This window comes from Heptranchias perlo, chromosome 8 (assembly GCF_035084215.1).
Source record: "Heptranchias perlo isolate sHepPer1 chromosome 8, sHepPer1.hap1, whole genome shotgun sequence".
NCBI classification, from domain to species: domain Eukaryota; kingdom Metazoa; phylum Chordata; class Chondrichthyes; order Hexanchiformes; family Hexanchidae; genus Heptranchias; species Heptranchias perlo.
Genome location: NC_090332.1, coordinates 20,528,235 through 20,553,548, shown reverse-complemented (window position 1 = coordinate 20,553,548; position 25,314 = coordinate 20,528,235). Strand labels below are relative to the sequence as shown.

Sequence of the window (25,314 nt, the reverse complement as noted above, 5' to 3'; positions counted from 1 at the left end):
AGCCACAGTATTTATGTGGCTGGTCCAGTTAAGTTTCTAGTTGATGGTGACCCCCAAGATGTTGATGGTGGGGGATTCGGCGATGGTAATGCCGTTGAATGTCAAGGGGAGGTGGTTAGACTTTCTCTTGTTGGAGATGGTCATTGCCTGGCACTTGTCTGGCGCGAATGTTACTTGCCACTTATCAGCCGAAACCTGGATGTTGTCCAGGTCTTGCTGCATGCGGGCATGGACTGCTTCATTATCTGAGGGGTTGCGAATGGAACTGAATACTGTGCAATCATCAGCGAACATACCCATTTCTGACCTTATGATGGAGGGAAGGTCCTTGATGAAGCAGCTGAAGATGGTTGGGCCTAGGACACTGCCCTGAGGAACGCCTGCAGCAATGTCCTGGGGCTGAGATGATTGGCCTCCAACAACCACTATCATCTTCCTTTGTGCTAGGTATGACTCCAGCCACTGGAGAGTTTTCCCCCTGATTCCCATTGACTTCAATTTTACTAGGGTTCCTTGGTGCCACACTCGGTCAAATGCTGTCTTGATGTCAAGGGCAGTCACTCTCACCTCACCTCTGCAATGCAGCTCTTTTGTCCATGTTTGGACCAAGGCTGTAATGAGGTCTGGAGCCGAGTGGTCCTGGCGGAACCCAATCTGTCCTGTCACCTTCAACGACCTGTGCACATATACCCCAGGGTCTCTCTGTTCCTGCACCTCCGTTAAATTGTGCCCTCTAGTTTATATTGCCTCTCCTAATTTTTCTACCGAAATGTATCACTTCGTACTTCTCAGCATTAAATTTCATCTGCCATGTGTCCACCCATTCCACCAGCCTGTCTATAATCCTCTTGAAGTCTATTACTATCCTCCTCACTGTTTACTACCCTTCCAAGTTTTGTGTCATCTGCAAATTTTGAAATTGTGCCCTCCACCCATCTTTTGTTTCTTCATGTATCTCATTACCACCGTCCTTCCCTTACACCATCATCTTTTGTCATTTAATCACTCTTGCCCGATCACAGACCTTCCCTTTTGTTCTTTCCTCCCCTCCCTCTTTTTCCCTGCCTCTGTACTTGCTTAAAAACTGTTAAATCCTTAACTTCTTCCAGTTCTGACGAAAGGTCATCGACCTGAAACGTTAATTCTGTTCCTTTCTCCACAGATGCTGCCTGACCTGCTGAGTATTTCCAACATTATCTGTTTTTATTTTTATTTCGGATTTCCAGCATCCGCAGTATTTTAGAGTTAACACATCCCATCTGTCTGACACTAAAAAGCGAGTCCCACCTTATAAGGTGAGTGGCTGCGCAAAAATAAGTTGAGAAGGCAGCATCCCTGGTTCCTATGGTTACTGTTCGTTGGTGCCTTATTTAAAGGACATGCTCCTACTTATACTGTGCAGCCTGAGATAAACCAGAGTTAACCTCGCCAGTTGTACCACTCAGGGAAAACTTTCAGCCGGCCATCCTTTCGGTCTCTACCAATAGTAGTTTATGGGGGAGTATTCAGAAATTCAAGAATAATTCAATTTTAAATCTAAAGTAATATGATTGTAGATGTTTAAATTATGTTATAGAAAATTTGGCGTCATCAAAATTCTGTTCCTAGAAGTTTAATTGATGCTTTTTTAGACTCCTTTAAGGTAATAACATGTAAATGCTCTCCCTGTTCTCACTTAGTTTCGCGCTGTGACCTTTGTACAGCACGTGGTCCTGCCCAGTCCTGTCCCTCCCTCTCCCCCCGTAACATGGCGGCGCTCGTCAGGTCGGTGCGGTTTGTGAGGCGGCTGCCGGTTGCTCGCTCTCTGCGCCTCGGTCCCAGCTCCTCACCGGGCCACGGGGAGGTCGGTAACGGCGTCGCTCGTCACCGTCCGAGCGGCGCGTGGATCAGGTGAGTCCGTCTCAGTGGCTTGTCAGTGAGGAGAGGCCCGGTGTCCGGTCCCCGGTGTCGCAGGGACAGAGGCGGGTTACAGATGGATGGATGGATGGACGGTGGGCTGACCCAGGCATGGACCGGTGGCGGCTTCAAGTTAAACATCAGTCACAAATCTGGAATTTCAAACCGGATGAGTCTCGGCCACTTTTTTTCCCCCTTTAAAAATAAAATAAATAAAATTAAAATAAAGGAAATGGTGGGGGGAACAAATCAAACATCGTTTAATTTTCCTTTGAGATGAAGATGGCCCCGTAACCTGGGCGATTCTGCTCAACATTGTCATACCCGACAGACAGCCCTCTGACCTTGAGACCCACGTGTCGTGCAGCCAACATCCAGGGTGTGGTGTTGGGCAGGGATTGTAAACGTTCAAACATTAAGGTCGTTTATCTCCCATTATAGACTCGGCTCATTATTAAGACAGGTTTTCTTCTCACTCCAGATGACCCGAGCCCATTACTTCTATATCCTTTTTTTGCTTCTCTCTGGCCCTTCTCTTCTGTCTCCTCCCCTTCCTGTCACCTAGTCATGCTGCTTTTTGTTTCTCTCCTTTTGGGTACTTTGCCCTCCTCTGGTCCCTACCCCAACTTTTCACTATTCCTCGACTCTCCTGCTGCCGTCTCGGGCTTGACTTTCTTCTGGATAAGCCCACGGTGCCTGTGCCTTTCTTGGCATTCTCCGAAGGGCCCATCGAGGTACTCATCGCTGTCTCCTTATAAACAGCAACCCTAATTGCCCCATTCTCCTCTCTCGCTGACTTTTCCACCCAGCGTGGCAACTGGGGATTAATCCCGCCAAGCTCCTTGCCATCCCTCACACCACTGCGCCCTCTTTCTCTCACTCTCGCTCTCTCCTTTTCAATCCCTCTTCCGCTTCTCCTCCACCTGCCTCCCACTCCACTTTGGTCAAATTCTTGCACACACATGAAGAATGACCATTTGGGAAAGGCATCGCAGGGCTGTTCCTGCCCATGAAACTATACCCTAGTATGAGAGAATCTTGAAGGTATTGATTGAAGATTTAAAGGGTATCTGTCGCAATTTTGATTCATATCAGTACCTTTGGGTCCTGGAGGATAGCAACTTCAGTTTGGGCACAGGTCTCTGGACTAAGTTGTGAAGGGGTGATAAATGGTCTTTTACAATTTTCTTCAATGATGGCAAAGTCCCAATGCAGATTAAATTTGTGGTTTATAGGACATGCAATGGAAGGATTTCCCCTGGCCCATATGCAAGATCCGGGGCCGAGCTATGAGATGGATATTTAACAAAAAGGAAGTTGTCACTGAGTGTACCAGAGAGTGAATCAGTCTCACAGTGGGCATGTTACTTCATGACAGCCACTTACATGCACACCTGATTAAGCAGTTGATAAGTAAACCTGGAATGTGCCTTGAATGTCAAGGTGTCTTAACACAGCTCAAGCTGGTCTGTGTAGGTTCGGTGATAGTGCACCCTCACCTCAGAGTCAGACGGTTATGGGTTCAAGATTCAACCCAGAACAGATGCTTGAGCCAGGCAGTGAAGGGTACTATTAATTATCGACCAAACATACTCCCTAACGGAGCCTGAAGGGGTACACCAGTCAGTGGGAGCTGAGATTCTTCCTACTTATTGCTAGATAATCTTGGAGTAAACAGGGTGATCCTAGCTCTTCCCATGTCCTATCCATCACCAAGACTTGCTATATCCACCTCCACAACATCGCCCATCTCTGCTCCATCCATCATACTGTTAGGCCTCCAGAGATCAGAACTTTATATTAAATAGTGTTTTCAACAGCACTTCAGTGTAAAACCAATTAAGACTTCAATGTATTGGGAACTTCTCCATCCAGTAGGGTCCAGAGGATGATCCTTTGGGATCAGATCAGTGCTACTTCACTTCAGGCTGGTCATGCATGATTTCAATCCCAATAAGCTTTTCTATATTTTTTATCCTTATAGACTTCCCTCCCATTAATCTGCTCAACACTCTAAAATAACTAAGTTATGAGCCAATCTTTTTTCCTTCTGTCCCTCTAGTAGAGAGAATAGTAGTAGCCGATTTTGAATAAGGAACTAATCAGGACACCCCACATTGAAGTAGTTGAGGATGATGGGCGATACTTAGTTGAGGATGATGGGTGATGGGTCGGATGACATTTCAACATTTATTAAGTTGGATGCTGCAGGAATGAGAGAAAATATTTCGAAGGGCAGATTAATTTTGGATTGGATTCCTGATGACTAAAAACACTGTTGGATTTACAGACTTGGTTACAATTATTTCAGCTGCTGACTCAAGAAGATTAAATTGGAAAAGCCTGTGAGGGTAAATACATCAATAGTTTGCTGAGATTAGAACACTTCATGCATGGACACATTTAAGAAATATTTGTCTCCAGAAAAAGCTGTTGCAGATAGAGCTGTGTGAAAGATTTGACAAGGGGAAGGAAATTGAGTTGTAATTTTTCCCATTGTCAATATCAGTAAAAATAGCTCTGCTGTAAGTGTTCATGGGAGACATTTTGAATTGGTGGGGGACATTACTGAAAAATGCTGTCCTCAAGCAGCGCAGACCATCAAGTAAATACTGAGTAGTTTTCATGGTGCAAGGTCATAAAAACCTTATTCTGCCCACTCGAGAGAATTAACCCAGAATGTCCTGTTATAATTCAAGGTTTCTCCAACACTTTTAGCTTATGCTCATGGCAAAATGGTTCCCATAAGTAGAGCGAATGTTGTACAAAATGAAAATTGTATCTTTATACCTGCTATGAATGGGCTGACATGCCCACAATTAACAATTGCCCCAAAACTGCAAGGTATTGAACAGTGGAGATCACCTGGGATGCTCACCACATTCTCTTGATTTTGAAAAGTGGAAAATATGTCTGACTAGTACGAATAAGTCTATTTACAGGTTGAAGTACAAAGAAGCAGTAAGACACTGCAAGATAACTGACAGTACAGTACTTACAAATAATAAAAATAGAATCAATTCACAAGTTTAAAACACAGCGTTTGGGTGAAAGCTTTTGGTACACCTTCATGCTATAATATGGGCCTGAGGAAATCCTTCCATTGCATGTGTCGGAGTTCTGAGCCATGAATAACAACTGTTCCAACAAATGGCCCAAAAGCCACTACTCAATCTGCATCAGGATTTTGCCACCATTGAAGAAAAAATGTGGAAAACCGTCTTTTACCCCTTCAGAACATATTCCTGAAGCACTGAGCCTAGGCTGACGTTGGCATTCTCCAGTACTGTCCATTAGCAAGGATAGGGGTGTGCCGAAGGGGAAGATTTCTGCATTTTGGTATGAATCTCAGTTCATCCACAGAGTTCGGATCTCTAACCAGAATTAATAAGTGACAGAAATCTCCAGTACTTATCTCAGTCCAAAGGCCTTGGAGGACAGAGCTGTCAATCATCTGTAATCAGTGACACAATGGTTGGGGCTATTGCATGCCATGCAAATGAGCAGTTGCTCGTTTGTCCAGGTCTTGTATTACTGCTAATGGTTTGATCATCTATAATTTTATTAGAGCTAGAACAAACCCCTTGTATCCTGACTTTCAGGATCAAATCAACCTGGCTTGGTCCTGTAGAAAGTTATCTCTGGGTTCCACTTTGAAACTGGATAAGGACACAGTTTCCATTTTAACTCGTGCTATTTCAGAACTATATGAGATGAAATGCAGAAATCTTCCCATTTAGGCACACCCCTGTCCTTGTTCAGCTCCACTGGTTCCTTGACCCTAAAGCATCAACTTCAAGATCCTCATCTTTTTCAAATTCCTTCATGGTCTCTGCTATTTATAATCTTCTCCAGCTTTATGTCCCAGAGCACGCTGTATATCCCAGTGCATGCTAAATATCCCAGTGCACACCTTCTGTTGCCTGCACTGCCAACATTGGGGGCCACCTGTCAATCATTACACACTGCTGTTTGCAACTCTGTCCCTAAATCAGTTCCCCTTGCTACCTTTCTTATCTCCTTCAGAAGCATCTTAAAAACCTCAGGTGGCTGACTGCCCATCTGTTTGAATGTACTTTCAATCTTTCCCCTTCGCCAACAGCTTTACTTTCTCCTGCTCGGAATCCTTCTTCCACCTGCAGACTGCAAAGACCTTCTACCAGAGTAAGGGGTGCTATTTAAATGAGGGGAAAGATCCTGACATGCATAGGTTTGGAACAAACATGCCTACTTTAATTGGTATAATTTGGCTTTCTCTATGGAACTGAAGCACTAACAGTGATTCCGTACTGTTACAAGAGGAAATTTTGATGTTTTTACTTTTTAAAACTCTTTTTCCCTCCTGGAAACATTGACTTTTGCTGAGATACAGTTCCATTAGTGCCAGTTTCCCTCATGTACTTGGTTCAAGTTGCTATATGTGAGCTTAGACACCGTCAGTAAGCTTTTGGACAATAGAAAACACCACATCTGAGTCTGATTCTGTCTTCACCCAAAATCTACGTGCGCACTTTCTGGTCGTCATCATTAGATGGCAAACAGGAACACCTGTAGAGTCAAAGGGTGGTGAGGTCAACTCTGGTGCCCCTATTGCTGACCTGTCTGGATCAGCTAACTGACTACCAATGAGCGATCGAACCCGGGAGCTTCTTGTCTCTATGACTCAGTACTACATCAGGCAGTGCTATCATCCATTAAATCATTGGGTAGTGCCTCGATTTTAAACTTCTAAGTTAACTTGCAGAGTTAATATTTGCTGCTTGACTGTTGGTCTCCAATGTTTCTTGTGTGCTGTCAATTTAATGTTCCAGTTTGCCTGTGAATTAAGAGATCCTCTCTGATTTAGAATGTGTTTGTCAGTAGTAATGGTGACTTTTGTAAATGTGTGCAATCCACTAAAGCTATTTATAATTTTTAGCTTTTCCAGATCTCTGAACAGCAATGTGCGCTTGTGTGCTGTTGCCACAGAGCAGAAGACACCTACCAAAGATGAAGGAAGCCCAGCAGTTCGGGCCAAGCAGGCCTTGCAATTTGACTGGGCCTTGAACAAACTGGACTCTTCTGTTCGCAGAACAGGTCGCATCACCAAAACCCTGCTGCTTAAGGTTTTTCACGACATCTGTCGAACAGGTTTGGTTTTCGTCATATTTATGCTTGTAACATTTTTAAAAACTGGTTTCTCATTTACAAAGGTTTGCTTTCTGTTTGCATGATGTTCTTTTCCCCCTCCTGTCATTGCTAAATATCTACTTTAAAAAAAATTGTAGTAAATTTATAAAATCTCTTTTTAGTGTTCTCTTTTTCTCTTACGCATATTTTAAGATTTACATGATTACGTATATGTTTGATTTTTATTATTTAAATAATATTCCTACCTAGTTTACTCTGTCTCTACCATACTCCTATTTGAGCTTGAGCTGGAATCCGCATATTTAGGTCAGTCCCACGTGGGCTAAAAACACTGTTTCAAAGGCTGTTTTTATTTAACCATTGATTGAATTTTTTTTTAGTTTGATTTGATTGCATCCTTGTAGTGACCAGGTCCAACTATGATGCGATTTTTGGTTCGCTTGGTGGAGAGTTGAGTGTAGTTGAAATAAGTTGTCATGTTCTTTAAATAGAGGAAATAGGTTACTGGTTACTGGATTGTAGGGCAGCAATCTAATCAAGGTAGGGTTCCTATGATGTCATAAAAGGTTGGAGTAGAGAGGCTCAGCAGTTCTTCGGTTGAAGCCTGAGATTGGATTATTCTCCATAATCCAGTGACTGACAGTGTATAGATTTTTGACCTTTTTTTGATGGTGTTCGCTTCTGATATCGTTAATGCCAGTTGCATTTTGGCACTTTGCAGGTTGCTGAGTTATCTTGGATAGTGAAAATGAAAATGTTATTGTCCCCTATACAATATAAATTGTCCCAGTTGCATAAAACCATCTATCAATTTCACAACTCGACCAAGCACAAAGCCTACGATTACAGTGAGTTGCAGAATAAATATATAAAAGGATGTGAAAATCATGGTATATCATAACCTACCACATCAGATTTGGAATAAATTGGAAAAGAAACATTTTAAAGGGCAGGGATATGGTTCTGTTGATAGCTCTTTCAAGGAGACAGCAAAGGTGCGTTGGCAAAATGGCGGCCTCCTGTGCTATAAAATTCAATGATTCTACATCCATTGGAAATGCTTACAATAGAAGACAGAAATATATCATCTGGATTTTAGAAGTTAGGCATGCTCATTGGAGGTTGAGGGGTAGGAAGTGAAAGGAGCTTCGACTTTATATTTATGACTGGCCTGCAAAACCCATGATGTGGCTTAAAACGGATTCTTTTTTTCATTTCAATAAGTGCAATAAAAATTTGCGGGAAGAGCATGAAATACAAGGTTTCACAAATTGCAAGCTGTTTATCTAACGTTTCTTCAAAAACTATTGGTTATAATGTGAAAATTGATGGCACTGTAAGATCGTGATTTAAACAGATAAACTAATACATTGATGATGGTGTCTTAGGTTAGGAAATGCTTCAGATCTGAGGGGCTAAAAGGGTTAAGTTATGAGGCCATGTTACATAAACAAGGCTTGTACCCGCTTGAATATAGAAGATTAAGGGGTGATCTAATTGAAGTGTTTAAATTATTAAAGCATTTAATAGTTTCTCTCTGTCTACCCTTTTTCCTCTGATGGGAGTCCAGAACAAGGGGGCATAACCTTAAAATTAGAGCTAGGCTGTTCAGGGGTGATGTCAGAAAGCACTTCTTCACACAAAGGGTAGTGGAAATGTGGAACTCTCTCCCCCAAAAAGCTGTTGAGGCTCGGTCAGTTGAAAATCTCAAAACTGAGATTGGTAGATTTTTGTTAGGCAAGGGTATTAAGGGTTTCAGAACTAAAGTGTTGGAACCAAGGATGGAGTTAAGATACAGATCAGCCATGATCTAATTGAATGGCAGAACAGGTTCGAGAGACTGAACGGCCTACTCCTGTTCCTATGCTCCTGTGAGTAAGGTAGCACATAAGAATCCATTTCAAATCTGAAAGACCATTATAGAATAATTGTTGTTCTTAAAGACTCCAATCTTCATTTTTTCAAAAAAAAATAAAATTAATGTCTGAGTCAAATATAATGGGGTACACTTGGTAGGGAGTGATGGTTTCTGGAAAATACGTTTTCTCAACCACAGCATTACTGGTTTTACCATCCGGTGAAGGGCATGCACGGTTGGTTTTCCTCCTAGTTTGACACTAGTTTCTAGTCCTCTTGACAGTAGAGGCAAAGTGAATGGCCAGTTTCCAGACCTCTGCCAGTGCTGCCTACGGCTGTCACTAGAAGGTGCATAGCTGATCAGTAATGCCAGCCATCACTAGATTTCCTTTTTTCTGTAACTCCTCACTCCAGCAGGGAATGACCTCTACTTGATGGGGCTGAAACTAAGTCACCTTCTTCCATGATGCTGTGCTGTATTCCAGTGTGCAACAACATCTCTGACACACAATTTTTTTATGCTATACATATAAAATAATCCTTTTCAACTTTCTCATTACTTCACCTCTCCTGTTCACTGTTCTCATATTGCTGCAAGATCAGTTCGTGCTGTACTATATGTCTTTTCAGTAGCAGTTTAAGGCTGGGGCTTGGAGGAAGAAGGTGTACACCAAAGTAATGTGAATATTGATCGGTGATGGGACTTGTGTGTAGTATTTCCATTGATGTCATCGTGTTGCAAGTGTGTTTTGTGTTAATGCTGTCCAGCATACGCTGAATGCAGTATAATTTTTGATGGATTTGGCGGTTATGTTCCTTCTGTGATGCCACTGTGTCAGAGAAAAGTTTGGAGTTGCTCGTGGGAATCAAGCACTGGTTTCAAGGCTGCACAATTTAAAAAAAAAATTTGAGACATGACATGCGGTAAGTGTAGCATGCTTGGGAAGAAAAAAAGGTGACTTTGGACCGAAGGTTCCCAAAGCTCTCCATCACTGTGGGTTTTTCTCATGTCATTTTTGTCTGTTGTAGACTAATTGATAGAGATTGATTGCTATGATTAGTCAACAGCTCCATTATAATTGTATCATGCAACTACAAGGATGGTAGAAGGCAAACTCGATGGACCTTGGTCATTTCTCGTCTAGCAATTCCTATGTTCCTGTGAAACCCCCAAGTGAAAACCAAAAGCCATAGTGTAGGATTTTGCCAAAGTTGAAAAGAGTAAAAGAAAAGATGAAGTAAGTCAGGAGGTAGTGATTAGTTGATGCCAAGTTTGGGTTTGAAAAACCGTAAGCTTGCAGAAGGAAGGGAAGACTGAGGGAGGTAAAGAGTGCTAAAGTTTTGAAATCCTGGTAAAGCAGCTAATGTCGGAGATTATACAGTGACTCTTGATTTCAACACATTGGGATTGTAGAAGGAGGAGGAATGTGTGGGATAGTGTATGACTCCCAGAATTCCTCCGGTGCCCATTGTTAACTGGCTGCAGGAAGGTGTGCAAGTGTGCCAGAGGCTGGAAACTCCACGGATTTAGGAAAGGAAATCAGACCTGCGGCCACTGTGGTGCTATGTGTACATCCTCCAGCACTGCCAGAAAGGCTCAGATGACCTAATTTGTTTCTCTACAATACAACACCTCAAAATTACTTCCAAAGAGCTTCACAGCCAATGAGGATGTGAAAGATGCCATGCAAATTCGAGTTGTTCTTCTTTTGTTTGTAGTCTTGAGGTTATCTGAAATCTTGAGATTAGATGACAGCCCTTGCTCCATCGCTGCCATTTTTCAAATAGTTGCACAGGATAATAGTTACTTTGCAGTTCGAAAGTAGTTTGTGTTCGCAAGATCATGAGATAGGTACAGGTGAGGAAGGCAATTTTGCCAATCTTAACTCATCCATTCAGAAAGATTCTAGCCTTTCCCACCATCACAACATTCAGCAGTTTTTAAAATGATTCCATATATATTAATCGCTGTTTGTGATGAACATCCCGACATCAGCCCTAAATTTGCATTTTACTAGTTTTAATCTGTGCCCACTGTCATGGTTTAGTTTGAAGTAGAATTCCTGATTTACATTTTCTATAATTGTTTGCTTTCATATATAGCTCCCTTCTCAGTCATCTAATTTCAAGGCTGAAAAATCCAAGTTTTTCCACTGTTTCCTCACAACTCAGTCCTTTGGCACTAGGGATCGATCTTGTGGCTCTTTTGAGCGGCCTCCAAAGCTTGAGTCTCTTGTGTCTGTGACCAGAATTGGACATGGTACTCAAGGTGTGGTCTGGCCAGACCATGTGCTAGCATTACTGGGAGTGAAAGGAGTTATATCAGTACTAAGTGAGATTGAAGGGATGTTCCAAGCCTGTTTTATGTTTTTGAAGTTGTTTTACATGTACCACTGTTCTCAAGTTGAAATTAGAATCATAGAAAGGTTACAGCATTGAAGAAGGCCATTTGGCCCATCGAGTCCATGCTGGCTCTATGCAAGAGCAATCCAGCTAGTCCCACTCCCCCGCCCTTTCCCCGTAGCCATGCAATTTTTTTCCTTTCAAGTACTTATCCAGTTCCCTTTTGAAATTATTTAAATTAGGCTATGATGTGGTACAGTAATAAGCTGTTTTTTTGTGTGTTTCGCTCAAATGGCTTGTCATATGGTCTCAAGTCTGCATCAGAACCTAAAATAACTTGCTGGGTATAATCTTACTCAGGGAAGTTGCATGTCTTATATGAAAGAGAAGGTGCAAAAAAAAATGCAGATCTGAAGGGGATTGGCATCCTTGAACACTTTGGTCTGGAATTTAAAAAAAACTTGAATTTTCTGACTGAATACAATTATCTTGTTGCACCATGCCTGGTTAAGTACCATTAGAGAGCACAGTAACTACCCACCCACTACTTCTTTCTTCCTTTTCTGTCTCCCACAGGAAAAATATACAGTATATAGAAATTGATCTAGAAAACAGTACTTGTGTATAACTCATGTATAACTCAATCTTTGGGTTTATTTTGTGTTGACAGTGACGGATTACATGCTAGGTATTTTCTGAGTGACCTGTTTACTCCTTTAGTTGTCATTTGTAACCTGTGATATCACAAACTTGTACGGTGGAAAAAATGACACCGAGTCAGAGTGTGTACTGCAGGTGTGCTGTGCAGTATGTGCTACAGCTAGAACTTTAAAAAGAAATATGAGCTTGCACCCCTGTTCTAGGTAGAATCTAGATCACTTTGTGATGTTGACCTGATGGGAATTTGTTAGTTCTTTTATCTGTTGTCACTCTAGTTGGGTTTTCCATACACCCTACCTAACCCAACAATGTTGTGCGTTCTTTATATCTTTTAATGTATTTTTTAAGGTAAAAAATATATTTTTTTAAAACCAGGCTTTCCAAGTGGCAATCAAGCCTTGCTTCTGCTGCGTAGCTGTGGTTCCCTACTTCCAGAGATACAACTGCCAGAAAGAACAAATTTGGCTCACAGAATCTGGGATAAACTGCAAGAGCTAGGTATGGACATGAGTAGAGTCTCTTTCCTCTGCCATAATGAAGTGGGCCACTCTTGATAGATAATACAAATAGTTGGTGTCTCCTCAGATGCTTACAGTAGATTATGAAGAGTCCTCAAAGTTTGATCGTACACATATGGTACAGCAACATCCCAGCATGCAAATGAAGGCAATGTAAAATTACATAATTGACTTTATTTTTTCCTGGACTGAAGGGTTGATTTATTTTGTTGTAGAACTTGCTTTGACCAGATAACCAATAAAGTGTTAAAAACACTCAAGCATTTCTCGCATTTTACATGACACTTTCTTTTCAAAATGTTTTGTCCTCATTAATAAAAAGAATATTATGAGCATAGCTGGCTTTTTGAGTTCAAATGCCTATGATGGCAAAGGGTTAAATACTGATGTTAACAGTTATAGAAATTGTGTAATAAATGTGACCGTAATGTGGAGGAGGAGATTGGCAGTAGCAGGCTATGCTATGCATTGAGGCAATGTTTTGCATAAGGCTTTATCCAGCAAAAGATTCTGGCAGATAATTGGAAAGGCGGGTAATTGATGTGCAGATAATTGAGATCTCATTGTAGTTTCTTTATTGTGAACAGAGTCTCTAATGAGGGGACAAAATCAAGAAGCCATCAAAAGAAATATATAATAAAGAGCAGCGTTTAACTTGACGCTTCCTTAGTGCATGAAAATGTTTGTTGAGTTTCAGCGTTGCTGTTGTTTTATAACCCCAAACACACAATGTTCCTTTACTTTTTTTGGTACTCAAATAAACCTTAAATTTTAAACACAATACACCTTTTTTGTGATTCTTATCCATGTTTAGCCAGTGAAAATCACAGTCTTCCAGATTTATTCTGTTTTACAACAGTTAAGCATCGTTGTGACAAAGTCTATTTGCCATTGTCACAAGTCTGTTCATTATCTCACAAATGTGAAAGATTGATGCTGTGAATTTATCCTGTTTTACGGTGTATGAGCAAGTAAGCTAAAAGATTGCTTCCATTTCTTTTGTGTGACTATTATCTACAATGGCAGTAGCTCCAGGCAAGTTACTATGTTCATAAACACTTCTTAAAAAATTTGAAAAATCTAGGTGGCAGATAGATTATATAATTCATCTGCACTGCTGTAAAGGCATAGAAGTAAACTTTATAACCGTCAAGCACGTTTCCTCGATTTGGCTTGAATAAATGGTCAGGTGATAGTTATTTTATGATGTTTTATTGAGCTACTGTGCCAACAAGATGTTTAGTCTCAAATTCTGGGGATAAATCACTAACATATTACGGTCACATTTACTATGCAATTTCTGTAACTATTAACATTATCAGTATTTAACCCTTTGCCTTCATAGACATTATGAGCTCAAAAGGCCAGCTATGCTAATAGTATATATTTTTTATTAATGAGGACAAAACGTTTTGAAATGAAAGTTTTGTATAAAATACTAGAAAGGCTTGAGTCTTTTTAACACTTTATTAGTGTATTTGGTTGAAGTGAGTTCGACAGCAAGATATAAGTAAGCACACTCAGCTATTGCTACCAACTACGTGTGAGACTGTTGCACCATGATGCATGTTAACCTTCTGCTTGAAAGGATCACAGCAGTTATCGCTGACTATGGCACCTGTAGAGTTCCAAGACACATTAAAACAAAGAGTAAATTTAGCCATCTTTATTGTCAGGATAAATGTTCAGAATTGGAATCTGTTAACGACAATGTATAAAGTGATGCACGATATCATCATTATACTAATAGTTTGCCAAATAATAGAATATAACAAGCTGAATTTAAGCTTTAGTTAACTTGGTACTGCTTGGAGCTGTGAGGGAACAATGAGCTTAATTAATCGTCTTTATCTTTTCAATTTTTTTTCGTGAATTTGTGCTCATTAAGGTGACGGATGTTAGTTTGGGGAATGCTGTGCTTTTAATTTTAAGCATGCAGGTCAGGTGTGGCACAGTTACATCCAGAGTAAAACTCCCTCTCCTCTGTCCTAGAGGAGCATCCCCAAATGTTTCTCCATTTCCCACCTGAGCGATCCTGTAGCCTTGAAGTGAGTTTGCCAATTAGTGCTGAATTATGGTAAGTTTTATGCAATGGATCTATGCCCAATAGGAACTGGGTTGGGATAGACTAAATACATTTGGTGCAGGACCTTTACAGCTAGTAGACAAGAGGTTTTGATTATATCATTTTGGGCTAAATTTGATCCTAAGTTCCAACGGTGAAGAGCGTTTTTACCTTCCAAGTTGTGCAGATGGAGTATTTGCCAGTAACTGAGTTGAAGTGTGCTGGTTATTTTCTTCTCACCAATGATCTTTGATACCTAGGTGCTGCTTATGATGTGAGCCATTACAATGCACTGTTAAAAGTCTACCTTCAGAATGAGCACACATTTTCACCAACTGATTTTCTGGCAAAAATGGAATCTGCAGATGTGCAACCTAACAGAGTAAGTTATTACCCTATTTAGTGTGCAGTTTCAAAATCTATTATTTCTCTATTTTACAATTGCTATTTTGATTAAAACTCTTAATGTTTCCTATGTTGAGAGAACATGAAATGTGCACTTAAATGTCACATTTTACAACAGTTATTGCAGTTGTCCCATGTAAAGTTTAGAGCCTGGAGATTCTCCCCCTCTCCTAAATTGCACAGATCCAATACAGAAACATGTTACTACTCAGTTTTCTTAAAACATATATTTTTCCTTTTGGGATGAAACCAAATTGATTTTCATACTTTTTCTTTTAAAAAAAAACAAACTCTACATATTTTGAGTAATTTATTTTGATTTTGTAGATGAAATTGCATGTACAGATATTTTTTATTTACTAACTTATTTATTCTTTGTGTATATTTGAGAACCAGTAAGCAAACAGGTACATTTTTTGCAAATGAAACGAAGCAAATACTTGGGAATGTTGAATTTGTGCAAAATTTTTTTTTCCCCCCCTCAATAAACAGGTTACCTTCCAGAGATTGATAGCAGCATATTGTAATGAAGGAGATATTGATGGTGCAAGGTATGGATTTTAAAATGATTCTTAATGTTCTATAATGACTGTGGAAATGCTAATAACCTAGGAAATGCTAATAAATGTTTGGTTTTGTTCTCATAATAATGAACCAAAGTTTGAGGAGTAATTTTAAGTATTTTTATTATGAAGAAGCATACCTTAAAACATTTTTAAAAAATCAGTTATGAATACATAAGTACTCAGTCCTTGATGCTGAAAAGCCCAAATGTTGCAGAGGCTGAAAAATACATCAGGGAACAGACCTTCAAGGGGCTTCAAGGATGTCTACTGTGTCTCACTTGGTAACTGGTTCAAATATTTTAATTGCAGTTTAAGCCATTTGTTTGCGATTTCTTATGTAATTTTTCCTCCTGTTTACCATTTGTGATCATGTTTTCTGTGTGCCCTTGGGTTTCAAGCACACAGATTAATACAGTTTCAATTGTATTGAAGTGGGAAATGAAAACTCAATGCTCTTCATGCAGAATGTCATCTAGAACACAGCTCAGGTTCAAATTGTTGCAAATCCTGAGTAAGTCTTGTGGGAATTGTACTAAATGTTTTAACTCCCTTCTGCTACACTTTTTAATCAAGATACACAAGGTTTTTATCCTGTTTAACCCCCAAAGTGAAATAGTTCTATTAAGATTCTAGGGGTTGTGCATTTTTGGCACTTCTCTCTATTAAGGTATTTTCTTCTAAAAGTATTTTTCACCCTAAAGGTCTAATGTTCTAAGTAAACACATAAGAATAGATACAAGGGTTTTGTAGATTTGAAGCTAAGTACAGTGGTTGGTCAAATCAGTGTTGTATCTTACTGGCTTCAGGGAATTGGTTAGGAATTCTGGGATTTAATGTTGCTTTTTAAAAATATACATATTTTACTCTACTGAAGTTTTTTTTCTAGTTTCCTGAATTCCCCCTAAAATTCAAATAATTATGATAAACTATTATGCAGAAGTAAAAATGTAATTGTTTTTACAATGGCATTGTGCATATCAGTACTTAAAACTGCACTATTGCTTTTGGGGCCATTTTTATAAGAAAGAATTTGGATTTATATTGCGCTTTTCAGATCCTCAGGATGTCCCAGAGTGCTTCACAGCCAGTAAATTGCTTTTGAAGTGTAGTCACTAATTTGTAGGCAAACATGACAGCTAATTTACACACAGCAAGGTCCCACAAGCAGCAATTGAAGTTAATGACCAGTTAATATGTTTTTGGAGGTGTTGATTGAGCGATAAATATTGGCCAGGCAACAGGGAGAATTCCCCTGCTGCGCTTCGAATAGTGCTATGGGATCTTTAGCGTCCACATGAACAAGCAGACAGGCCCTCAATTTAATCTCTCATCCAAAAGACAGCACTACCGACAATGCAGCACTCCTGTATTGAAGTGTCTGTCACTTCTGACTCAAACGAGAGTGATATCACTAGTCCAAGCTATTCTAAGATTTAAAAAAAACTGACTAAAAATATGTTGCCGCCTTTGCTATGTTGGGATTGTCTTAATGCTAATTGATAGCTTAAATGGTTGAACATTTAATTTCCAACCAGGTGGTTGTGTTTTCAAATCCCACAAACTCTCTGGAATTTTATTGGTCCTTGGGTGGATTGCTACATTAAGCTCCATGTAGAATTGAGACAGGGCATTTTGGGTGGGGTGTTGAGCAGGAGAAAAAGAAAATTGCTCTTGTGCAACGTGGCACACTGGTCATTGTCCAGAGGAACCAATTAGACAATCACAGAACAGTATTAACAATGGTTGTTGAAGTCCATGGCTTACCTAGCCTATAGATCTAGTTGAAATGTAGGTATGTGGTTGAGTGATTTGAAGGGAGCAGAGGGGAAACAATTCTGAAAATTTAGCATGAAATTAAACATCTTCAGATATGCCGCCAGTTTTGAATGCAATACCCTGCAAATTAAATTTATGAATATACTTACTACGGGCTCTGTGATATCGACTTGCTTGATTTTGAACTTTTAAAGAATTGTGCGCTATCAACCCAGCCTCTGAACAGGGTAAATTGATGCGCATGGAAATGTCTGAGAATAGAAGACACGCCCACAAAATTTCTCAGGAAGAGAAGTCACGCCCACAAGCAGGCAAGCAGACTTCATTCATTTTAAGTTAGTATTCTGGAAGTCATTGTAAATAAAAAAAAATATTTTTTTAATTAAAAAAAACGTAGAAATAATTGAGTAAAATTAAAGAGACAGAAGGGAAAAATTTTAAAAATTAAAAAAATAATTTTTTAAAGTAAGTTTTCTTTTAATGACCAAAAGCAATTAAAATAAGGTGACTCCACATTTTTAAAATTTAATTTTTAGTTGTTTTGCAGTCAGTAAGACTAACCGCGCTTTTAAAACTTAGTTTAGACCTGGTATTTTTAAGTGTACCTTTTGGTGGCGTAATTAGTTACTTTCCAGCTGAGCAGGTGAGCAAGTTGTGATTTTTTTTTAATGATTTCAATGATTGTAGCGTGCAAGGGCCCTTTAATTCGCAGCTGTCAAATCGCAGGCAATCCAATAGAAACAAGTTCACTATTTCTGCATTTTTGTGCACGTGTGCAAACGGGAGAATATGCTCCTTCGATTCTCCATTAAAAACGGAGAGTGCTGTTCAGCTCCTCCATTATTTCGGGAGCAATTTCTGGCCCCGTTGATTTGAACAATGTCATTTCAAAGATAATTAAATTTTTACTTATGCATAATAGTTTATCATTATTTGAATTTTGGAGGAAATTTAGGAAACTGGAAAAAACAGTAATTGCTGAACTTCAGTAATGTAAAATATATATATATATATTTTAAACAATCATGAAAGAGATTGAAATGAACAGGTTTATTGGTCAAAGGATAGTTACATTAACATCAAAAAGTTTTGGTATTTAGTTTTGGCTTATAGGTGCTGTTTTAATTGCTTTTAATAGACTATACAAAGATGACTCTAAAATGTAATAGCTATAGAGATCAGCAATGTTAATATTTATTGATGATTCATTCTCTTGCCTTTTAGTAAGATTCTAGGTTTCATGAAGAGTAAAGATCTACCAATTACAGAGGCAGTGTTCAATTCCCTGGTGACAGGACATGCACGGGCTGGGTATGTAAAATACTGCAGCTAAGATTTGGAAGGCATATTGTTAAATCTTTTTTCTTAAATCTATATACATATCTATATTATTCATGTATTAAAATCTTAGATCTCTGTGCACTTCCTGTCAACATTTTCTATTATAAATATGGGTATAGTAGTGTAATGGTTGTTACTGGACTAATAATCCAGAGTACACGAGCTCAGATCTCACCATAGCAGTTTGAGAATTTGAATTCAGTTAAAGCAATCTGAAAATAAAAAGTTGGTATCAGTAAAAACCGAACTGATTCACTCACGTCCTTCAGGGAAGGAAACCTGCCGTCCTTATTCAGTCTGGCCTATATGTGACTCCAGCTCGACACCAATATGTTTGATTCGTAACTGCCCTTTGAAGTGGCCTAGCAAGCCACTCAGTTGCAAGAAGATGACCCATAACCACTTCCTCATGGGAACTAGGGATAGGCAAGCAACACCCACATTCTGAGAATGAATGATTTAAAAAAGAATTAAAATCCTAATTTTTAATGGAAAATGTCTCCATAAACTTGTCATGCTGCAATTGCACCCTCCTGCCATTGGCGGTTCTGAAGATTTGGACTTTCCTTGCAACTACCTTCGGCACTTCCTCTCTTCTCTAATTGCTTCCCCATCTCTAACTACTTTCTCCCACTTAAGGTCATCAAATGTGTTGTTATCTCCCACCTCCATGCCTGTCTTTTCCAAAACTTCCTATTTTAATTCCTCTAGTCTGGCTTCCACCCTTCATGTAGGACTGAGATCGTCCTGGCAAAAGTCACGAATGACAGCTTCTGTGGCTGTGACCATGGTGTATCATTCCTCCTCATGCTCTTCAGTCTTTTTGCAGTGTTTAACACCATGCCATCCTCCTCCAACACTTCTCCTCTGTTGTACTGCTCCATCAGACTGTCCTTGTGTATTTCCACTTCAAGCTTTCCAAATGCATCCGGTATATCTCCAGCAATGGTTTCTCTTCCCTTGCCTGCACAGTAATCTGTTAGAAAATTTCTGTTCTAGAAATATATTTTCGAAATATAGGATAATGCACATTCTGTCCGTTACAAGGTAATAAGCTGCCTTGATGTTGACATATATGAAAGTGGAGCACAAGTAATTCATGTACATTATCGAATCTCAATCTTGGAATATATTCCTGAGTGTAATGTTTATAATACGTACAGACTTAAGGATTTCTTGCTATTTGTTGTGCACAGTGACAGATTGCAGGCTTTCACAATGAAATATTGGGATTTATTTAACTGTATGATAGAAGGGAATATTGTGCTTGTACATGATAGTTGTTTACTTTTAACAACACTTGTTCCCATGCACCCTTTCCTGGGTAAAAAGGGCAGGTCACAAAATTAAATCCAGGGATCTGCTGTTCTGTTAACCCCACTTGCATTTTAATTTGACTGATGTGAGTTGGCTTGTCTACCTCGCTTCCCTTTCCAGGAATAATTTGATCATGATCTTGCAATATGCAGAAACATGGATGTCAATTTGCATTATGCTACTTTTTTTATTTTTGTTTCATTTTAGCACTATTAAGTGTTTGTAAACGTCTTTCAGTAGATACTGGTCTCAGATCTGACCCCCTTGAAAATTTTCTCTGTGGCCAGAATGTGGATTGTGTAAAGTGCTTACTAAATTCTCTGTTGTGGAGCTTCATTTCTGCCTCCAGCTGCTTCTCTGAGGAAGGGGGAGCATGTAGCAAGGGTCTCTTACTGGGTCTTGCTGTAAGAAATAACTTCAACATGACCATTTTGGACATTGTATTTAAGTGATTCATCAGGCACATGGTAATGTCTTGGTGTTCTAGCCATGCTTTTCTTCCTGCTCCCCAAAAAAGGTCCTTAGTATGTGGTTTAATTATGTGATTTCATTCAGTTGGTAGCACTCTTGGTTTTGAATCAGAAAGTTAAAGGTTCAAACCCCATTTCAGAATTTAAGCTCCAAATTTGGGCTGACATTCCAGTGCAATGCTGAGGGAGTGCTGTATTGTTAAGTGAGACATTAAATGTTGCAGTGATTCAAGTGGGTGTTGAAGATCCCATTCAAAGAAGAATAGGGAGTTCTGCTGGTGTCCTGGTCATCATTATTCCCTTGGTCAACATTCTTCCCTCTACCAACCATGATAAAACAATTAATAAGATTAATCACTGTAATTAGTTGGAACTTGTGTGCAATATGGCTAAAATATTTAGCTACATAACAGCAGCCTCTGCACTTCAAAGTCATTTATGGTATTTGGAGCGCTTTGAGATGTTTCTGGGAGACAAATTGTTGTTTTCCTTTGTTTTGCTTGTGCCCAATGCACTAATTCTTCATCAGATGCTTTGTGTGCATTTCTGAACTAATGCATCTTTGAGCATTGATCTATTTCCATAGTTGAATCTAAACTGAATAGGACAGTTACTGTATGAATCGAATGTTGCAGCTGGCAGAACCCTGCATTTTGTGCACATTATTTTATCTGGTTTTGTGTTTAAATTCGTAAATTTCTGTTTCAGTGACATGGAAAATGCAGAGGGCATTCTGACCGTGATGAGAGGTGCAGGAATTGAGCCTGGTCCAGATACATATGTTGCCCTGCTGAATGCATATGTTGAAAAGGGAGATATTGAGAACATGAAACAGGTACAAAACTAGGCAGTAGCTGTCAGTCACCGCTGTCGCTTTTATTTGAGTCAAACTTAATTACAATAGATTGAACAGAATAATGTTTATATAGAAACATTGGGCCAGAATTTGCTGTCACAATAATGGTGAGGCTAAAGGTGCTCACCGTTATTTATGCACAAATGCTACAGCTACTTCAGGTGAGGGGCAGATGTGCGATTAAACGTGGAAATCCAAAAGTTGTTGTCTGAATTGCGCCGTCCCGCCATTAGCTTCTTGAAAACGCCATCTCTCTGTCTGGCTCACGATTGAAATGCATTGAACGGTGTGAAGTTGCTGTATTTGCGTAGTTGATACAAACTGAACTCGCCACAGAAAGTTAAGTCTTGTCCATTTGAGTCGAAGTACCCTTTTAACGACATGATAAGTGTTAATTACGATCAGTCAATCTCTCGGGAACTGAAAATTAACTATTACAGGTGTGGAATCTCATTCTTTCAGGTTTTATTTGTTGGAGATTTTAAACATGTTAAATTTTTTGTTTTACTTTTCGTTTCTGTCTCTCTTTTCTCTCTCTCTTAATCCAATCTTTCTTTCCCTCTCTTTATTTCTCTTTCTGTACCTGATTTAACATTGAGTTCACTCACTCTAATTTACACTTCCTTCTCAGTTCTTGCGCTGGTAATTTCACAATCCTTCAATCTGATTGGTTAATGAGATACACAGTTGTTTGTCCTGTTCATTCAGGTCCCAGATGCCCGGTTTCCCTCGCAGCAACATTATCACCTCGCACTTTCAGCAACTTGCCATGCAAAAAACTTAAAAACTTAAATGTGCAAGGGCAAGTCTAATTAACGGCAGACACCATTAGATGCCCTACCATGGCAAATTATGGCCCATCATGTAAAATTTATAGGATATCCTTCAGAATGTAGGATTAGTTTTGTGTGAAAATCCCCAAAATTCAGGATGTGTGGTCATTTTACTTGTAATGCTTAATCATTTATTGAAATGCAGACATGTCATAATTTTGAAGTGGTCTTTGTTTCAAAAATATTAAAGAACCAAGAGTATTGGCTTTTGCAGCTGTCAGGGTCTTTGAGTGTAAAAAATGCCTAGAATTTGCTTTCAGTGGTGGGAAATTCTGCAACTTCAATAGGTATGAGTCTTTGAAGTACAGTTGAAACATAGCGGTGATGGTGAGAAAGGAATATTTTCCAGTTGCAGCAGCAAACAGTCTCTGGTGAGAGGTGTGTAGCATTGGCAAGATGCAGAGTAATCCTCAATTTTCTTTACCCCAATCTTTTACTTTGGTCCCAATTCCAGAATAAAATGTCCTACTGCACCACTTGAAATTTTTTGTTTCCTTCATCAGCTGATTGCTGATGAGTGCAGTATTATGGGCAGTTTTGTGCTGTGGATCCATGCTCATTAGTAATTGGATTGACATTGATGAAACTCGTTTCACATAGACTCTTCTCTTTGCTGGCTGGAAGGATACTTTCATTTGATCAGTTCAGGTTGGGTCCCTGCTGAAATTAACTCTTGAAATCAAAAAGAAGACTGGTGCAAACCTGCAGTTCCTTCTGTGGCATGTTCATTATCTTGATTAGGGGTGGGTAGATAAGTCACCCTGGGTGGCAAAACGCATCAAGTACCCGGTGTCACAATGTGTCATTAGCAGAGTTCTAGGTGTAAATTATTTGAGAAAGGGGGTGTGGTGCAGGTGTTGGGGGAGGGCAGTGGTGGTAGCTCAAGAAAGGGGGCAGACAGATGAGAAACCTGAATGCCAGCTGATGCTCTTCCCAAATGAAACTCATTCTCTGGTTAGTAAAACACTAATTTCAGCCACAGAAAATATTGCTTGTACTATTTCATAATTTGCCGTAAGTGCAGGCATTTCGTGATGTTGAAGTTGTTTTGTTTTAAAAATGTAAAAAAGAGAGTACTGAAATTTTTTGCAGTATTGAAGTGACATGCTTCTCATATAATACCATGAGATCTCATCTAAGCTCCAATAATCAAATGAATATTTGTAGAAGATAAAATTAGATAAATTTTCAAAGCATTTTGATTGTTTGTACACATTTTGATAAACTTTAAAAATTGCCATCTGGTCTGTGGTATTGGTACAGAATTTCTAGTGCAGTGCTTAGTGCATAATACTCATGTTGGTGGTATGGTTCTTTGTTTCTCCTTGTTCAATGTGTGCATTACCTGATCTGCTGTCCTGTGGTGTGCTGTAAAAACTAGTTATACAGAGACTAGCACAAGTTTGGGAGGAAGTAAAAGGGCTCAGATTTTCAAACTTAATGCCTGTGTTTTTTTTAAAGAGTGGGTTCGTTTGTAAAAAAAAATCCTTTAAATTCTGGTTACAAAATGGATGTAAGTCACAGATCATAAGATGGTGACTTTCTCCAAAATTATTTTCTTCTGCTCAGATTTTGGTTCCATAGATGCTACATTTTGTAGGTACCTGGTTAGTAATTGGTAGGTTTACAGCATAAAAGAATTGACAAGTTGGGAGAGAGAAGAGATTAAAAGGTGTTGAAGGAAAAAAACAATTTCTCTTTTAGCACTGCCTTAAGATATTTGTGTGATTTGTATCTAATGCCTATTTTTGTATGGTTAATCTTTCCCTTGTTGATAGACACTGGAGAAAGTTGAAAAGACAGATGCCAGCCTGATGGACAGGGACTTGATGCAAATTATCTTCAGCCTGGCCAAGTCTGGCTATCCACAATATGTTCAGGATATAGTGGAGCGGATGAGACATGACAGGGGATATGTACCAGGCAAGTTCCACACCAGTAGTGCACATATATGGTGATCAGTTGTGATTCCTCAAACCTTATTGTAAAATACTTGACTGGGAATTTGGCTTAGAGTGCAATAAACATTTTCAATTTTTTTTTTAACTTTAAAAGTGAAACCATTTTTTTTTCTGTTTGAGTGGATAAAAAGAGTCAACCGATCCTGGTCATTCTTTTTCTCTTGCCATTTTCCCATGATCCTGCAGAGTCTGGTAAAACGTATCCTCTTGGAGAAGTCTAAATGTGTGCGTTGGACAAAAAACCCTTGTCCGGTGCTTGAGACTTCATTGCTAAATCACCAACGTTTTGTTATTTTTATGTACTGCAGAGGATGTGTGTTCTACTGAATTACTGTTCTAAATGTTTATGAGCGATGAAAAGAAAAACTGCAAAAGGTGGAAATGTACAGAAGTTGGTCAGCATCTGAAAGAGAGGTTATCTGACTACACTTCTATTTCTTTATTATAAAAGGGAAGTATCTGTATTCTTTTTGGCATCTTGGTAATATCCCTTGGTTGCCCTATTTCATGCTTTAGATTTGGGGACTGGAGGCAACTTAGAAGCACAGAATTTGTGTCGAACTCCTTCATGTGACATTAAGTTCTGCTTTACTAACATAATGAATCATAGTATCATAGTAGGTACAGCACAGGAGGAGGCCATTCGGCCCATTGTGCTTGTGCTGGCATTTTGAAAGAACTATCCAATTAATCCGATTCCCCTGCTCTTTCCCCATAGCCTTGTAAATTTTTTCCCTTCAAGTATTTATCCAATTCCCTTTTGAAAGTTACTATTGCATCTGCTTCCACCACCCTTTCAGGCAGTGCATTCCAGATCATTACAACTCGCTGCGTAAACAAATGTTTCCTCATGTCGCCTTTGGCTCTTTTGCCGATCACCTTAAATCTGTGTCCTCTGGTTATCGACCCTTCTGCCACTGGAAACAGTTTCTCCTTATTTACTCTGTCAAAACCATTCATGATTTTGAACACCTCTATCAAATGGGACAGTGGATTTTGGAAAGCACAATCCATTCATGATGTATCATGTGAGGGCAAATTCTACACAAACTATTTATTATCAGATTCTTTCAGCAGTCTGAAGCGTAAAATAGGACAACAAGGAATGATGCAAGTAAATTTTCCAGATATCTCTAGTCATAACATTTAGGATTATGGGACAATTCAGCAGACTCTCTCTTGCTTTTGAGATTTACCTTCTGTAACATTTTAACAGCTGAAGGGATACAATGCATTTCATTTGCAGTGTTCTGAAAGTAAACTGAAATTTTAACCATATACATTTTTGTTCTTTTTGCTCTAGCTCTTGGTCTATTTTAA

General features: G+C 39.3%; 1 protein-coding gene across 1 annotated transcript in view; it reads left to right on the top strand.

The window, feature by feature from the left end:
* Window positions 1–1,718: 1,718 nt before the first annotated feature.
* Window positions 1,719–25,314, top strand: part of lrpprc (leucine-rich pentatricopeptide repeat containing) — a 113,335-nt gene continuing 89,739 nt past the window's right edge. Inside the window, exons 1-8 of the mRNA XM_067988772.1 lie at window positions 1,719–1,890; window positions 6,815–7,026; window positions 12,262–12,384; window positions 14,730–14,851; window positions 15,367–15,425; window positions 18,441–18,527; window positions 21,053–21,179; window positions 23,812–23,956. Of these exons, the coding sequence (XP_067844873.1) occupies window positions 1,748–1,890; window positions 6,815–7,026; window positions 12,262–12,384; window positions 14,730–14,851; window positions 15,367–15,425; window positions 18,441–18,527; window positions 21,053–21,179; window positions 23,812–23,956 (1,018 nt within the window). The 5' untranslated portion in view covers window positions 1,719–1,747. The remainder of the gene's footprint in view (window positions 1,891–6,814; window positions 7,027–12,261; window positions 12,385–14,729; window positions 14,852–15,366; window positions 15,426–18,440; window positions 18,528–21,052; window positions 21,180–23,811; window positions 23,957–25,314) is intronic.